The 18726-nt window shown below is 43.7% G+C and overlaps 1 protein-coding gene across 11 annotated transcripts in view; it reads right to left on the bottom strand.

The window, feature by feature from the left end:
- The window catches only part of fam172a (family with sequence similarity 172 member A), a 684886-nt gene that overhangs the window by 239228 nt on the left and 426932 nt on the right, over positions 1 to 18726 (bottom strand). For 10 of the 11 annotated variants that reach the window (XR_005942765.1, XR_005942766.1, XM_041185659.1 and 7 more), the window contains one exon: positions 14409 to 14525. Coding sequence is in view for 9 of the 11 variants with exons in the window: in XM_041185659.1 (XP_041041593.1) it covers positions 14409 to 14525 (117 nt within the window). In the remaining 2 variants the exon portion in view is untranslated. Of the gene's footprint in view, positions 1 to 10987; positions 11102 to 14408; positions 14526 to 18726 lie in introns of those variants that run through there. The other variant, XM_041185663.1, reaches the window with a different exon arrangement.

The following is an 18726-nucleotide window of genomic DNA, read 5'->3' as shown; positions in this document are numbered from 1 at the left end:
GGAGGCCAAAAATCTATTGAGTCTGAGTCAGATGAGGAGCCTCTGGACTCGGTCATACCTCAGTTGCTGGAGCTGCTCAGTGGAAAGGGAATATTACTGTGGGATACTGAAGCAGGTGTGGGGACTGTGTGTGTATGTGTAGTGTGTGCATGTGACTAATTTACTTAAACTGAAGACAGTCAGATGTCAAGGTTTGAAAGCAGGCATTTTGAAATGGAAATGGACAAGTTAACATTTATATTTGTAGGTAAGTTGAGAGGTTGTTTGAATTTGTAAGGGGAATCAGAAAGTAAAAAGGAAAATGTTTGCGTCTTGCAGGAGTTCATAGGTAAACAAGTAGTGGGGATATCATATTTTTATTGACCCAAAAGCAAAGACAAGATGGAAACACAAAAGATCTCATATTTGGAAGAGTTTGAGTTTCAAAGAAAGTTTAGAACAATGGATTTAAAGATCAAAAGGGGACAAATATATACTTAAAGCAAGATTGAAAGTGTATGAGTGGAATGGCCATCTGAGATCTTTAAAGTTGGGCTGTGTGAAGACAGACATGTGAAAAGCAGTCTCTAGCCACACCAGAGAAGTGCTTGTTTGTTGCAGAAAGCAAGGTTTTGTTAAAAACTTTGGAGTTCCATTATCGAGTGAGAGGGAGAGAGAATACCTCCCTTATAGCAGTAGTAGGTATTTTGTGGCAATCCTACTGGATGTTTCATAGATTAAGGATCTATTTGGACTGTTGCCTGAAAATGGTATTTATTTTGGGAGTCTAGCTAAGGAGAAATCTCTTGAGAAATGTTGTAAGACTAAATTTAACTGTATAACTGTGATCTTGTGTGTTTAAGTTTTCCTTCCTTTTGTTAATAAATGTTTTAACTAGACATTTAAAATCTCCAAGGGTGGTAGTAGAATCTTTACTTCTGACTTCAGTGTGCATACCTTCTTGTAATAAAACACAAATTTCAAATCGCTGTGATAGCTTAGCCAGGCTTCCCTTTGGGATTTGGTCAGCCCGGCAATTACCGCCTGCCATAACATAACAAAAAGCAAGGTCAGGAACATTGGGAAGGGATGTCCACTGCACTCTTTCAGTCTGAGATGATAGTACCAGCATGCCAACGCATCAAGGTCAACACTGGTAGGGTGATGGCGGCCATGGAGACCTTAATCCAGGACATCAATCCTGTCCTGTTGCAGGAGCTGTACTCCATTGCTGAGGCACTCGCTGGCATCCACCATTGTCAACATGAGAGGGGGGTGCAGCATTTCCAGCTCACTCCAGCTGCCCCTTACTCTCAAGGAGTCAGCCAGGGGGCCATTGGGAGGAGGATCAACAGGTGCATATTCCAAGGCCATCCAATCAAGTGACTCCATGAGTGACCAGCTCATCCAAATCTCCTCTTCCTGTGACCTCAGCAGCTCCAACTCCGCAGGCCAAGGAGGGAGCCACTGCCACACAGCATAACCCGAAAACAGGCTGGGGCCCTCTGGGGGATGCCCATCAAGGTCATTACAGACAACAGGATGTAGCAGTCAGCAAGCCACCTCCACCTCCGCTGTGGATGTCGAGAGAGCACCAAGATGTATGTGTATAATGTGGGCATGGGTGATAATCACTTAGCGTTGACCATTATAAATTCACTCCCAAGAATGTTTCCTTGTCTTTGGCTCCTTGTTATGATGAGAGCAGTGTTTGTGCCAATCAGATGTGAAACTTTGCTTCCTGCACAAAATGAAGGCTAGTGTCACAGTCCTGGGCCTCTCCCCGGTGCAGTGTGTAACCTTTTGAGCACAGCGATTGTCCGGCTTCAAAGTCACTCTCTAGATTAGTGATGCATGGCTTTTGTTTGCTGCAAGAATCTTGTACCCAAATGTCACTGGGTTCCATGATGTTCTCTGTGTGCTCTCAGCACCTTAGAGGCAGGGCTGTTCCCCCATCTTGTCACCATTCCTGACAGGTGAAGGTATAGTGCTGAAGGGAACACGGGATGAAGCCTGCCAAAGGATCAAGTTGTCTTAAAGTCCGTGTGCCTGCCGTGTCTCAGCAGCATCTCCATGATATGAGCCTCCTCACAGAGCGTATGTGAGCTGCCCTCAGCCAGACAGACAAGATTCCCAGATGTTATGAGAAGATCTCAGGAGTGTTCTCACTGCATCTCACCATCATCCTCCTGGAATCTTGAGGCAATGAGGGCCTCACAAGTGTGCCTGCCTATTTTGGCCAGTGCAATTGCCTCATCGCTTTCACGCTTGCCTTCCAGGACCTCATCACGCTCAGCCCCTTCAACGGAGGAGACGTGCAGCTCTTGTTTCTCCTCATCATCCAGGTCTCTGCCCCATTGCATTGCCAGGTTGTGTAGCGTGCAACAAGCCACTATGATGCGTGACATCGTCTAGGCAGTGTACTGGAGTGCTCCGCCAGATCTGTCCTGGCACTGGAACCTCATTTTCAGGATGCCAATGGTGTGCTCAACCAAACTCTGGGTTACGGCATGAGCCTTGCCGCACCTTCGCTCACCATGAGTCTGAGGCCATCAGACGGTCATCATCAGCCATGTCCTTTGTGGGTAGCCCTTGTTCCCGAGGAGCCAACCCTGTATCCTGTGTGGTCCCCAGAAAATGTCAGGGATCTCAGGCCTGCTGAGGATGTACAAGTCGTGGATGCTTCTAGGGTATCTTGCACATACCTGCATGATCCGTTTGTTATGGTCGCAGACCAGATGAACAGTGAGAGAGTAGAAGGCTTTGTGATTCACATACTAGACTGCTTGTTGCCAGGGAGGTCTAAGAGCCACGTGAGTGTAGTTGATGGCACCCTGCACTTGTGGGAATCCGGGAATCTCAGTAAATCCCAGCGCGCTTCCTTTCTGGCTTGCCTGATCTCTGTTAAAGGTGATAAAGCTGTGTGCCTTGGTAAAAAGGGTGTCCGTGACCACCTGGATACATTTGTGGCTGGAGGCTTGCGAGATTCTGCAAAGGTCTCCAGTGTAGCCCTGGAAGGAGCCACTGCCATAGAAATTGAGCATGGTGGTAACTTTAACTGCTACTGACGGTGGATTCCCTCCAAGCCCCTGTGGTGCCAAATCCTGCAGAAGGTGGCATGTGTGCATGATCAGTTCCCTTGACATGCGCAAGTGTCAGCAACAGTGGTTTTCACTCATCTGCAGGTAGCACATGCGCCGTCTATAGACCCTGGGTCTAGTGATGCACCTATGGACCATGGCTTTTTGGAGTTCATCCTCTGCATGTGGAGGAGGCTGTGCTGCCTGTTGGTCTTCAGGGTTCTGCTCCTTCCTTTGGCGAGCCAGGTGCTCCGTCGCATTCTTTTCCTCCTTCTCTCCTGCTCATAAGCAATGAGGCAGACAATGAGATCAACAAGTTCCATATCCCTGGTGGTCTCCTCATAGTATCAAAGAGAGAGATGCAAGGAACAGCGATTTTCTCCTAAGGACCACTCTTGGTCAAGTCATCGCCTGTGGCTGCCTCTCAAGACCCCTTAACCTTTCCCAAGAGGATCCTCAAGCTTGTCCAGTTGCCCAATGGTTCTGCAGCACCATAGCATTCATTTGAGTTTGAAGAGTGCGCACAAGGGGTTAACAGTAGAGGAGCAATCATTGCTGCTATTAGGAATTAGTGCTGGTTGAGTGGGCACAATTGCTGACTAGCCTGACTCCAAGCATATCAATTGAGCTCAAGCTAACTGCTTTCAGCTCTGGAAGAGAGCTCAACTTTGACACCTTTTCTTCCCCTGCTCCTGGCATGTGTTTGTGTTCAAACTTAAGTCTGTGCTGCCATGGCAGACCCCCCCCCTTGCATTGTGGCCCTTACCCCAAGATTCCTTTCCCCCACTCCTCCCTTGTACTGCTGTCCATGACCCGAGGTTCCTTCTCCCCAACACTGTCGCCCTGCTCTGGGGTTCCCTTGTCCCCCTTCCCCCCTTGCATTTCAACCCTTGCGTGGAGGTTTCTTTCCCGCCCAGCACTGTTGCCCTTGCCCTGGCACCACAAGCCAGCCACAAAGAAGCTGCAGTGGAGACTTGGCTGTGACTCACCCCCACCCCAGAATCCTCGGGCCCACTTCCTTGCATTAGGATCAATGTGAGCGCTGCGCAAAGGTGCACTCACCTTCAAGTTCCCCTCGAAGTTCAGGTCGCCAGGTGCATGTCTTTTCGAGGTAGTTGTAAATCACACCGTCGTAAAATCATGCTGATGTTGGCTTTAAATTTGATGTGGGGGTGGGGGGTGATTTCAGCATGTGGCCACAATAAAGAGATGCAAATGCATTCAAAGTAAGTTCCCAGTGTTCTAGGGCAGGAAATACGGCCCTCCATTGATCCATTGACGGGAGGTGGTGGGGGGGGGGGGGGGTGGTGGTGCGGAGGGAGCAATTGCTTCTTGGATTCATGCTGCCAGGAAACACACCTAGGTAGGGCCTTCTTGCTAGATTCTCTGATTTTAGCAACGAACACACCCCTCACGATCGGGCACGGAAAAATCCGACTCCAATTCCAAATTTCAGATTCAAAGTTGAGAAGAATATAATTCAAACTTTAATTACAATTACAATTGGTTCAGCATGCTTTAACAAGAGTGCCATTCATTGCCCCTTTCTTGTAATATCACAATGACTTTGACCTGAGAAAAAGTTTTTGTTATCTACTTTAATGTTTATCACTTTTGGTTTTTACATAAGGCAAACCACAATAGGTACTTTAAACAATCTGTTGGATCCAAAATACTGACACCTGAACAATTCTGTTAGGGAACTGGCTAAAAAATGGAAAGGAGTAAACATCTGGAAATACAACTCATTTGTAAGCAGATGGATGCTCACCTACATGGACAGGCATGAAATCACAGGCAGTGATGTTGTTATTACCATTATACAGACTCTTATAATAGGAAAATCAGAGCAACTGTATATTAACAGTTAAAAGACTTATGGTAAGTCTCATGTCTGCTTGGGATATTTACAATGGTGTATAAGTCTTGAATTATAATTCTAAATTAGATGGCTACTGTGGCTTTTAGGAGGGTACAGCACAGATTAGCCAGGATGGGACCTGGACTTGATAAATAAAGTTATGGTGAAAGGTTAATGAGGTTGATGAGATTACTTTTGGTAGGAAATATCCATTTCAAAAATATAAGCAGAATTGCAAAGTTAATCCAGGTAAATTTTTCACATGTAAAAATCATAAAAACAAGGATACATAATGTAATAAGTTTTCCAGGTTAAACATGCTATATAAATGCACTTTGTTGTTGTTGGACTGACATAAGGTATGCTTTTGAAATCAATATGAGAAGGTGCACATTGATAACATCCTCCAAAGTGGAATATCCTTTTGCACAGAGACATCACTAAAATCTATGAATTCCAATAAAAGAACAGATCCTAGTGCTTAATCATAACAGTCACCAACTTCAGTTTTATTCTGTGAATATGAAATAGTTCAATAACATTTTATATTGTTCAACTTTAAAATATTTTTCCCCTTTAACACATTTAAACAGTAAAAGCTGAATAATAGAAAGTGCTGTATTGTCAACAGTTCATTTCTGTATTTCGCATGTTAACACACTTCAATGTGGAGCTTATAAACTATAGGGCTTTCCCACACTTCAAAGGATCCCAGTAATTCACATTTCCAATGGATTATTCTCTCATATTTTTAGTGCCAATTGTGAATTATGAGGGCTGTTTTATGCTGTGGAATGTCAACTGGGAACTGGACTGACACTGTTCAAGTGTACTTGACCTAGAACCCTTAATGGCCATTAAAGAGAATAGACTTTTATTCCATCTGTTTTGGATAGATTTGAGCCTAGGTCCCAGAGACATTATTTGTGTTCTGAGTAACCACTATCCAATCTACTGCTAATACATCACATATAAGAACCCTTGCAAATCCTCTTCAGCATTAACACTGGTATCCATTAATGTTTTCACTACAATCTGGTATAGCTTGAATTTTGTACATTTACCAGAATGAAACCCTAACTATGTATGATCAAGCAAAACAATGGGCAGCATTTTGAGTTCGGCATGCGGGCGTGGTCGTCGGCCCGGGAGATGCCAGGAAACGAGCTGCCGCCCATGATTGGCCTCCAACCATGATTTCACACTGATATAAAAACAAAAAACTGCGGATGCTGGAAATCCAGAACAAAAACAGAATTACCTGGAAAAACTCAGCAGGTCTGGCAGCATCGGCGGAGAAGAAAAGAGTTGACATTTCGAGTCCTATTGAGTTCTGCTGAAGGGTCATGAGGACTTGAAACGTCAACTCTTTTCTTCTCTGCCGATGCTGCCAGACCTGCTGAGTTTTTCCAGGTAATTCTGTTTTTGTTAATGATTTCACACTGGCCAATTAATGAGAGGAGGGCAAGTGCTAAAGTCAGCATGGGCGCAGGGGAGCACTCACAGAAAGCTCCCTGAGGGCAGAGAGCTACCTCGAGGAGCTGAATAATTCAAATCCAATGGTAACAGATTTTAAAATCCAGAAAAAATGCCCGTGCATTGGAAACAGTCACCTGAACATATACAAGATGAAAATTCAGTGCAAACATTTTTTTTTTAAATTAATATTGGAAACCTCATCCCACCCTTGGATGAGGTTTCCCCAAAAAGGCAAAGGCCACCTGGCCGATTTGCCTGCCCGCCGACTGTAACATTGGACGGGCAGCGAAAAATCATGGTTGATTAATACATTAATGGCCTTAATAGGCCTCTTAATTGTCGGCGGGCGCACTGCTGATTCTCGTGTGCACCAGCCAACCAAAATATGATGTTGGGGCGCTCACCCGATGTCATCACACGCTACTTCATGCTCAACCAGAGCAAAAAATTCCTCCTAATCTTAGAATGCACTATACCACTAAGATATTTATCTGTGAAAATGTTAACATTTTTATGTTAAATTGAGAATCTGTAAATGAAGCATACATAAAAATACACCTAAATCTTTCATGTGTGCAGATTTTTGTTTTTCATAATTTATGGTCTGTTTTAAACTGGAATTTAACTTTGAAACTGCCAATATAGCATTAGAATGAAAATTCTGTATGCAAACAGATTGCACCTTGGAGTACTGTGCACAGTTTTGGTTCCCTTACTTGAGGAAGGATGTAGTTGTACTGGAGGCGGTTAAGAGGAGGTTCACTAGATTGATTCCAGAGACGCAGGGCTTGTCTTATGAGGAGAGATTGAGCAGTTTAGGCCTATACTCACTTTTAGAAGGACGAGAGATCTAACTGAGGTATATAAGATGCTAAAGGGGATAGACAAAGTAGATGTGGAGCGGATGTTTCCCCTTGTGGGACATTCTAGAAAGAGAGGCCATAGTTTTAGGCTAAGGGGTGATAGATTTAAATCAGAGATGAGGAGGAATTACTTTACTTAAAGGGTTGTGAATCTGTGAAATTCACTACCTCAGAGTGCAGTGGATGCCGGGACGCTGAATAAATTTAAGGAGCAGATAGACAGATTTTTAATTAGAAATGGTTTGAAAGTTTATGGGGAGAGGGCAGGAAATTGGAGTTGAGGCCGAAATTAGATCAGCCATGATCGTATTGAATGGCGGGGCAGGCTCGAGGGGCTGAATTGCCGACTCCTGCTCCTAGTTCTTATGTTTTTGTAGTTATGTATTTGCCTACTTTGACTAGTAGGTAGTTTTGTGGACTCAGTTGCTGTAATCTCTCTCCAACTCTGCCACCATCTTGTATACGCAAAAAAACTTATATTCATTGCTTGACTGCAGACAATGCATGAAGAATATCCTCAAACAATTAATAAAGAGTTTTACATTTTCTGGAATGGATAGAAAAAGATAATTCTGATCATTATTATGTAAGTTTGTGTTTCTTTTTTAAAGGAATTCTGTTTATGGTGATGTAGGGATCCAACAAAAATTGTAAACAATTCGGGGAAATATTTTTCTCTGACTACCTGGCTCCCAAAAAAAAAGCAATAAAATGGGAAGATGGCATCAAACCTTGCAATTGTATTTAGCTCTCTCTCTTTCCCAGTTTTTTGGATCTCAACTACTGCAAGAAATAAAATTGTTTGTTAGAGAAGTATCTTGTCATATGCACATACTGCACTTTCAAACCCTCACCTCCTTCATTTTCCTTCACTAATTATTTTCTTTTCACAAATAATGCCCCTCTAAGAGAATAAAAAAAGGCCAGAACTGTGTCATTTCTTTCAATTTATAATGTTCCCTTCAAATGAAATTGTCACTGTCAAAACAAAAACACAAACTCCAGATGCTGGAAAGCTGAAATAAAAATAGAAACTTCTGGAAATACTCAGTAGGTCTGGCAGAATCTGTGGAGTAAGAAACAGGGTTAACTTTTCAGTTCCATGACCTTTCGTCAGAACTGAGAAAAGTTAGAAATGTATTAGGTTTTGAGCAAGTGAAAGGGTGAAGGGTGGGTAAAAGAACAGCAGGGAAGGTCTTTGATAGGTTGGAAGGCAGGGGAGATTTCATGACATAAGGTTTCATGGTGCAAAGCCAAAGAGAGTGACAATAGGACAAGTAAAGACACAAAAGATGTGTCTAAAGGCGGTATGAATGGCAGAATCCTGAAAAGCTGCTGTCCAAGAGCAAACAAAAGGAAATAAGAGAAGATAAAGCTAAACCAGTAAAGAAGAACAAAATAAAATGAGTGTAGAGATTATGATCTAAAATTGTTGAATTTAATATTGAGTCCCAAAGGCTGTAAAGTGCCAAGTCAAAAGTTAAGGTGCTGTTTCTCTAGCTTGCCTTGTGTTTCATAGGAACACTGCAGGAGACCAAGGACAGAAAAGTCAGAGTGGAAGCAAGGTTAAGAATTAAAATGCCTGGTGACTGGAGGCCTGGGGGTCACCCTTCAGTGAATTATAGAATGGTTACAGCACAGAAGGAGACCATTCAGCCTCTCATGTCCATGCTGGCTTCCTGCAAGAGCTATTCAGCCAGTCCCATTCCTCTGCCACTCCCCATTAGTCCTGCAATTATTTTCATTTCAGGTTATCCAATTGTATTTCGAAAGTCCGAATGTCTCTTCTTCCACCATACTCCCAGGTAGTAAATTCCAGATCCTAACCAGGTGCTGCATGTTTTCCTCATGTCACTTCTGGTTCTTTTGCCAATCACCTTAAATATGTGTCCTCTGGTTTTTGATCATTTCGCCAATGGGAACACTTTCTCTCTATCTACTTTCTCTAAATCCCTCATAATTTTCAATATTCTATCAAATCTCCTCTTAACCTCTACTCCAAGGAGAATGAATACAAATCCAAATGAATACAAATACACAAATCCATCTTTGTGACTGAAGTCTTTCATTCCTGGAACCATTCTTGTGAATCTTTTCTACATCCTGCTTGCAAACTGAATGGAGGTTGTTACAAATGTCTAATTTTATGATTCATATGTTTTAGGAGTATAACTTTTATTTTTGGGAACTGGATTTTTAAATGTAATAAAAATAGAATAAACTGTAAGAACTGCAATAAGGAATTTGAAAGGCCTTCCTTTGAGAAACTGGTAAACACCCCTAAGATAATTCCAATTCAAAGGATGATCCATGTTCACTTAAAGGGGTTTCAGTTAGAAGTGTGAAAACAATAAACAGCAGATGGTCCTCTCTTAGCTTAGTAATGGAGCCAGTGAGTCTGGTAAGATTGCAGTTGTCCCTATTAGAGATATAAATGATTCAACTGGGTCCCAGAATCAAAGGGATGTTTTGTAGGTGGTTAATTAACATCTCAGTTACTGTGGGAATAGATTGCAGGGAGGGTTTTTTTTTGGCTTGGGTTTTACCTGTGTGCTTTCTCATAGAAACAGGCAGTAAAAGTCTGGGTAGTCAGCTTGGAAGCAGCTTTGAGGCAGGCAGAGGGACAATATGCCAGAAGCTGTGGACCAGGAGCAGAGGGTTACAAGAAACCAAAAAGGTTTTCTGGTTTGGAGTCACTAAGCAAGAATGCAGTGAGGTCCATGCTTGAGCTGTAAGGTCCACAATCATCAGGTGTTGGAGGAGAGTTGAAGGGTTCATCTAGCTGGATGCTAGTAGAAGGACCCCAAGAAGTCTCATATCTCAGAGAATAGCCGGCACACTGAGGAGAATCAAAGTGAACTCCTGAGAGCTGTGGTGACATCTTGGTTTGGTCCCAGGAGAAATGAAAGAACCCTCAAGATCTGAAAAGTATAGGGGAACTCTTGGGTAGAAATAAAAGTAGAACAAGGGAAGTGGTCTGTTCAGATTTTTGGGTTTAAAGTATAGGTATTTATGAAATATAATGTTAAGTTAGTAATTCTTGCTTTGTTTAACTCTTGTACAGTAAAAGGTTTTTTTGTTTAAAACATGAAAACTTGTGGCTAGCATAATTCTTTCTGTTAATAACTAGGGGTTTGAATTTTTTTTTAAAAGTTTCTGGTCTTGACCGAGATTGTAACAAAGTATTCCACAAAGCAATCACCCAGTCTGTGTTTGGTCTCTCCAATGTAGAGGAGAATTGTGAAAGGTGAATACAGTATACCAAATTGAAAGAAGTATTATTAAATCACTGTTTCACCTATAAGGAGTGCTAGGGGTCTTGTCTGGCAAGGGAGGAGGTAAAGGGCCAGTGTTTCATATCTTGCATCTGCACAGAAAGATACCTTAGGAAAGGGCAATGGTATTAGGATATGACTGAGGAGTGGACCAGAATATCACTGCGGGAATGATCCCTTTGGATTGCTGAAAAGGGAAGGGAGGTGAAGGAGGGTGATCCATTGACTGTGGAGGCTGATGGGGTGAAAGTTTTCTATGTTGATTTGAGAGATGAATATTGGCCAGGACATTAGGGATAACTCCCCTGCTCTTCTTCAAAATAGTGTCTTGCGATCTTTTGCATTCACCTGCAGCACAGACTGAGCCGTGTGATGTTAAATGAGAGATCATCTTTCAACTCACCAGTATTCAATGGATCCCTCTCTTCTTTTTTCACTTGGCTGTACAAGAGTTGCAAATCAAGATCACAATGCCATAATATCACAATGTGGAAAGTAGGTTATCCACTTAATAGGATACTTCCTGTCAAGGAATATTCCCCTTACCCCACAATGGAGGGTGCACTAGGAAAGAATGAGAACAATCCTCTGTAAAAGGGGCAGGCTCCAAGAACAACCTCAGCTGATACAGGTATTGAGCAGCACTGCTGGCGTTATTAAGCACACGCTAACCAAATGAGCTAACTAGCCCTACATTCAATGGATCTTCACCATCATTTCTGCCACCTCCAGCATGATGCCACCACTAAATGTATTTTCCCCTGCTCCCCACTTTCAGCATTACATATGGACCATTTCCTCCGGCTTACCCCGGTCCATTCCTTAGTCATCCCCAATGCCCACTTCCTTTCCTACTGCACCTTTCCATTCAAGTGCGAGAGATTCAATGCCTGCTCTTTTACCTGCTCTCTTCTCATGATCTAAGGTCTCAAGTACTCTTTCAGGTGAAACAGTAATTTACCTGTACTTTTTTCAACTTAATATATGGTATTCACTGCTCACAATGTGGTCTGCTCTACACTGGGCAGATCAAGCGCAGACTGAGTGGCCGCTTTGCGGAACACCTCTATTCAGTCCACAGGCATCACCCTGAGCTTCCAATTATCTATCATTTTAATTCTCCATCTTGTTCCCACTCTGACCTGTGTGTCCTTGGCTTCTGGCAGTGTTTCAATGAAACTAAAAGCAAGGTCATCTTTTAACTGGGCTCTTAGATTCAACTCTGAGTTAAACCATTTTAGATCATAACCTCTGGCCCCATTTTGTTTTATTTTTCATTGCTGGTTTGATTCTTTTCTCTCATTTCTCTCTTGCTATTCTTTGCTTTCAGACAGCAGCAGTCCAGGATCCTTTAGACCTGGATTCACACCTCCTTTAGACATATCTTTTGTTTCTTTTCTTGTCCCATTATCACTTCTTCAAGGGCTGAATTTTCCCCCCGACGGGGGCATTGTGCAGGGGTGGACGGGAGTGAGCGCAAACCCAATCGGCGCCCCCAGTCGGGTCTGTGCCACCATTTTATGTGGGCAGCTCATTTAACTGTTTTCATTCGTCTTTAACAGGTCTTAATAGGCCTTTGACAGTTTGGTGGGCCATCAGGATGCCCACTCAATGTCACCATTTGTCATTTTACATGATGGTGAGCGAGGTGGGCCTGCCCTCATTCACCAACTGGAAAATTCTTTCCTTGGTCTCGCACCATGAAACATTTTTGTTATTTAACCTCTCATGCTCTATGTTCTTTTTCCCAGCCCCCGTTTCACTTGCTCAAAATATATTGGGCTATAGCTTCTGAGTTCCAGGACAGTGTATCTAGGGGTGTACCCCAAAGATGTGCTGCACCCCGCCCACACCCCACCACCCCCCAGTTCCGCAAGTTCCCAGGTAAGAATTGCATCGCAACTGAAAGTTCAGACTTTCGATGGGTAATTGGCCTGCACTGAGAAATGTACAAAAATATGGTCTAAATTGCAAACTACAGATGGTTTTGACTGTATTACAGTGATAGTTTTCAGAAACAGAAGAATTAAAACCACTTCTACCTTTTAGTGTCTCTCTTAGTGCTGTGCCCAGGCAGAATTTAATAACCACCCCACCCCCAAGGTGAGTTCAGAGGTAGGAGGGGTGCATTTGATCAGGCAGGAAGGTACAGGGTGGAGGGGAGCCTTCTTGACTCCCCCCCCACCCTTCGATCAAGTTCAGGTGGGAAGGAAGGAGGACAGCATTCCCAACCAGAGGCCAATTGAGCTTCTTAAGTAGCCATTTAAAGGCCACTTAAGAGCCTCATTCCTCTGCTGCTGGTATTCTACCAGCGGCGGGTGGGGAGCTTTCCATCCAGTGAGGCTGCCAAGCAAACCCTGTCAGTAATCCCTCTGTGAAATGCACTCTGTGCCTGATTGAGTGACCCCAGCATCAGGAAGGGGAGACATGCTGAAAGCCAGTCCCCTGCTCTTGCTCCTGACCCCTTTCACCCCCTCACTAACAACCTTCTCCCTGCGAATCCCATTGCGCCCACACTCACCTCTATCTAGGGGTTCATCACCGATCCCTCCTGCAGACTAGAGGCCACTATTCTCATGCCACTACTGGTACTGCACAGCTGCTCGTTTCTGATTGCCTGGCAGCTCTCAAGGGCGAGATGTCCACCCTACTGCAGGTTTAATCGAGTGGAAGGCTCGATGCTGTCCAGTTAAGCGCCTGATTACCTCATATTGTGTTGGGCTTCCAGGAAAGAAGCAACTTAGAGCTCTCAACGGCTCTCCAACCAGTGGGAAGAACCTGCCTTGCACTCAATAAATTTTACCCCATATTATCACTGCTGCCTCTAGATCTGCAAATAATAATGGTGCCTACCTTCCTACCATTTGTATCCCAATCTTCAAATTCCTGGTCCCCTTCTCTTTCATTCTCTTCCCTTTCTTCTTTGTATCCTGAGACCCCATTCCCCAGTTTCCATCTCTCCCAAGCCCACACCTCTCCCAAGTCTCCATTCCCCATCACACACCGCCAATCCCCCATTCCTTACTTTTCATCTCTTCCCACCTTGATTTCAGAGACAACTACCAAATGCTGAGACCTACCCATTTCAGACCTCCATTTGAGAGACCCCCCCAATTTCATAGAATACCCACTACTCAGCAAATGCTGACACCTCTCATTTCAGAACCAGTGCTCCAATTTCAAAGCCCTCCCTCAGTTTCAAACCGTTGCCTGAATCTTGGCAACCTCAGTTCTCGATTCTCCAGCCCTATCTCCTGCAGTTCACACGTTCACAGCTTCTGCAATGGTGGTTGGTTAATGTCAGAAAGTAAGGTGGGGGCTGCACTATGGTGGTTTTTCAGCTGCTATAGGTGCAATGTAAAGAACTTCCCATCCCACAAATGTTGCTGCCTCCCACTTTCCTTTGTTTTAAGTTGCAAACAGACTTTGTGCACTGAAGGCTGTCCGAAGTTTGCAATCATGAGTATCCCTGGTTTCAAGGTGCAGCTTATTTCTATTACAATGTAAGTTATTTGGGACTATCACTAGGTGTGTTTTTGGGTATCCATTTGTATAGTTTCACTGTAGATCATTTCTGTTCTGCATTTCAGCTCCAATTACCCACCTTAGCTTCATATCCCTTGATAGCCAATAGCAACTTCTAATATATAGAAGTTGGTGATGGACATTCAACTCCACTATGATTGCAGCTCATTTATCATGTCCATGAAACTGTCCAAAAAATATTTTAATTGTAAAGTTGGAGTGAACTGTACTACATTAAAATGATTTTTGAGAGCATAATATCTCTCAAATTCACCACTCCCATTTATTTCTCAATCAAACGGCTTTGTTTGTGAAACTGGTCCAGTTTTAACTTGGTGAATCTTACCTCTTGCATCCAGTCTAGTATAGATTTCCCAGCTTCTTGGTGCCAAACATTATGGACAGAATCCGTCAGTGCTACAGAAATCACTTTGCTCTTCACCTCTGCTTCCCGCTGAATCATCTACAGTATGGAAAACACATTAAATGAGGCCAAGTGCATTTGCAATAATTTCACACTTTCAATGAAGGGTGAACAGCTGTAGGGCTAAGAAAATCTGTTACAGTAAGAAAGAACCTGTGCTAATAAATGACAAGCAATTGAACAAATAACTGTCCAATAACCAATATGTGGGATTTTAATGTTTCTCATTGTTAGTGTAAGCTCAGCTGTGCATGATTTGGAGCTGAGTTATCAGCTCTAGCTATCCAATTTGTATTATTGTGGCATGAAAACTGCTCCTTAAATAGTGGCTTCATAAGGGCTGCATTTTACGTGCCTCTGCTGAGCGTGTTTTCAGCGGGGGCACACGTACAACAGCCCACGCCCATATTAAACAGATAATCAAGGGTCAATTAGACTCGTTACCAGCCCAATTGACACCGATAATACGCTACTCACGCCATAAAACAGGTAGTCTGGGCAGCCTGATGTGAGCAGGCTACCCGATTTTTTAAAAATTATTCAAAGGGAGGGAAGGAAGGGGGTTCTATATTTGCAGGCTGCCCTTTTACAGATCAGGGGAAATCTCCCCTGCCTGCCTGCTGCATTAAACTTATCGCCCCTATCACCCCTCCCTAATCAGCCCCAACGCTTCCTAACCAACACCTGGAATTACCTGTCTCCAGAATCAATTGGGCCGTTTCTTTTTCCTCATTGCAGTCCCAGTAGCATCCACTAATGTACTCTGGGCGCTGCCAGGACTGATGGAGTCAGTCCAATTGGCCTGCAGCTCCCAAGAGCAGGATTTCCTCCCCGGTGATGGGTGGATCCCACACTGCCCCTGTTTAAGCCTGCCCACAGTGCATTATGTTTGCTTCTGGGGAGGGAGGTGGGTGGGTGTGTGGAGGGGGAGCCGTCTGCCACCTCCCCCTGCCTTAATATTTTGCCCATGGATTGGGATACTGGTTATTAAGGTTTATGCTTTTCTGAGGGAATCTATATTTTTAAATTTAATTTGTATATTTTTGAGGCTGACCCTACCTTAAAACAGAAACTTAACTAAATTTCCCATTTTCTAAGGAAACCAAAAACAAACTGAGGTTGGAAAATCAAAACTGAAAGCTTGTTGAAAGATAGAAAAGGACAAAGATCAGTCCAAGCTGGTGAGTAGCAGTTGTAGAGTCAGTTGGCTGGACAGTTAGTTTGTGTTACAAAATGATGCCAACAGTGCAGGTTCAATCCCTGTACTGGCTAAGGTCATCCATGAAGGCTTTCTCAACCTCATTCCTCGCCTGAGGTGTGGTGATCCTTAGGTTAAACCACCAGTTGTCTCTCTCTAATGAGAGAGCAGCCTGAGGTCCTGCAGCAATTTTCATTATTCTAAACTTCAGGTTAATTTTTATATTTCAAAACACAAAAAACTGCAAATACTGTCTGTCGGAGGGTCACCTGACTTCTTTTGTGGATTGAAACCACTCCCCTGTCTCAAGAGGGAACGGAAGAAATATTCCAGACCGATGTGAATCAATGCCCTCTCCATAAGACCATAAGACGTAGGAGCAGAAGTAGGCCATTTGGCCCATCAAGTCTGCTCTGCAATTCAATGAGACCATAGCTGGTCTGATAATCCTCAACTCCACTTCCCTGCCTTTTCCCCATAACCCTCGATTCCCTTACTGATTAAAAATCTGTCCATCACAACCTTGAATATACTTAACTACCCAGCCTCTACATCCTTCTGCAATAAAAAACTCTACAGATTCACCACACTCTGAGAAGAAATTCCTCCTCATCTCTGCCTTAAATGTGTGACCCCTTACTCTGAGATTATGCCCTCTGGTCCTAGACTCTCCCAGAAAGGGAAACAGCCTCTCAGCATCCACCCTGTCAAACCCCCTAAGGATCTTATATGTTTCAATAAGGTCATCTCTCAGTCTTCTAAACTCCAATGAGTACAGGCCCAACCTACTCAACTTCTCCTCATAAGAAAATCCCTCCATACCCGGAATCAACCTAGTGAACCTTAAGATAAAAACAAAAAACTGCGAATGCTGGAAATCCAAAACAAAAACAGAATTACCTGGAAAAACTAAGCAGGTCTGGCAGCATCGGCAGAGAAGAAAAGAGTTGACGTTTCGAGTCCTCATAACCCTTCAACGGAACTTACCGATTAAAAATCTGCCTATCACAACCTTGAATATACTTAACTACCCAGCCTCTACATCCTTCTGCAATAAAAAACTCTACAGATTCACCACACTCTGAGAAGAAATTCCTCCTCATCTCTGTTTTAAATGTGTGACCCCTTACTCTGAGATTATGCCCTCTGGTCCTAGTGAACCTTCTTTGGATTGCCTCCAATGCCAGTATATTTCTCCTAAAACTAATTCAAAAGGGCATTATCAAACTGAATGGGTCATTCAAAAACAAAGTCACTAATTGTCTCAAACTCTCAAAGCATTAAACAACATAGTATGTTGGAATCAACATACACCTCACCCCTTCTTTGGAAAAAGGCTTGGAACTTGTAAAAATTCATATAGTGAGACAGCCATTTTTGTTGTCTGTTTTTAAGATCAGCACAGGCTGTTGCAGACAGAGTTCCGCCAAAGCCATCAAACTAGCTGCAAGAAATTCAAACAGCCAAGGCAATTAACAGCAATAATTTGTAAGTGGGAGATCATAACAGAGAGAAGGACTCTTCGAACTGTTCCAACTTTGAGTTCACCTGAGAGTCAACCTCCTAGAAACTTGACTACAAGAACCTTAAAGCCTACAGAGAATCCTTTGCTTTGCAAGACCTTTACTTCACCTTTAAAGTATCAAAATCATCTATGAAACTACAGGTCTGTCACATGGGATATGGGAGCTTGTAAACCAGAGACTGAGATAATTATAATCAGTAAAAGTGCATGACCTTACCTGTATCTAAGCCTTGCGAGTGTGTGTGAGATGTTGCGTTTCATTTCGTTAAGTGTGTGAGAATAAATAACCTATAGTTTTAAACTCACAAAAGCTTGCTGTTGGATTTTAATTAAATTGGGATACACACTCCAAGATTAAACAAAAACACACCTCTTTCATTCAAAACATACTGATTACAAGTGCCAGGCAACGACCATCTTCAACAAGACAGAGGGCGGAATCATCCCAGAATTGCACTAAGTGCAGTAGTGGCCGGGAAAAATGACGCATTACCCACCAGCCGCATGGGGGCTTTTCACACCGTATCAGCTCAAACCCGCCATATTAATTATGCATTCCCTGGATACATGCCGTTGTCAAAGCGGGCTCTGATTCGTCTGCCATGTCGTAACCTCGCCGCAACATCACTCCAGGCACCACATTTGAAGTACAGCCACACTCAATGCTTCCAACTCAGGACTACAGCAAAGAAGACATGGCTCCAAAAGGCAAGAGGGCTGCAGCCCTCAAGGGCCTTTTGGATGCTGTGGAGGCCCGCTGTGATGTCCTCTAACCCTACGCTGACTGCAGGAAAGGCAGCAACATTACCACTCCAGTTTGGTAGGCGATGGCAGTGGGGATCAGTGACAATGCTGCACAGAAGAGGTTGGCCATCCAATGCAGATAGAGGTTGAATGCTCTCATCTGTGCGGCCAGGGTATGGCAACCATCTCATCATTCTAAACTCACACACTCAAACCCATCACACATTTACTGGCATCTCACTCACTGCCAGCTTAAGGGACATCACCACCCATTCTCACACATGCCCTCACATGTATACATGTATATCTGGCCTCATCTCCTTTGGAGACTGCCTCCTCAGCACTCATCATCTTGAGGCCACTTGCACAGAAAACATGTGCGCCCATGCATACCTTGGGATACCCTCCTTCTGCAGTACAGCCCTCATCCTGCAACTTCTTTCCTTGCCTGGAGCCACTTCTCCACCTTCCCCAAGCACACTCTAGCCCTGCAATGATTGAAAAGCCACTCACATATGGCTGACCAGGTAGGTAGAGACCTGCCCGTGAGCTCCTCTAAAAGTGATGCATTGCTGTCTGTGAAGCCTGGCGCTGATGGCTGCGAGTGCTGGGATGCTTTGATCCAACGCTCCTTCAGCTAGCCTATAAAGAAGAACCACCACTACAAGCCAGGGCTGCAGGCTCCACACTTGATGCCTGATAGGAACATTTGCTTGGTGAACAACATGCACTATGTGCCATTTCAATAAAGTTCAATGACAAACAAGTCACTC

Source organism: Carcharodon carcharias, chromosome 4, assembly GCF_017639515.1.
Source record: "Carcharodon carcharias isolate sCarCar2 chromosome 4, sCarCar2.pri, whole genome shotgun sequence".
NCBI classification, from domain to species: Eukaryota; Metazoa; Chordata; class Chondrichthyes; order Lamniformes; family Lamnidae; genus Carcharodon; species Carcharodon carcharias.
The sequence above is the reverse complement of the archived record's forward strand: the minus strand, read 5'-3'. Positions and strand labels throughout refer to the sequence as shown.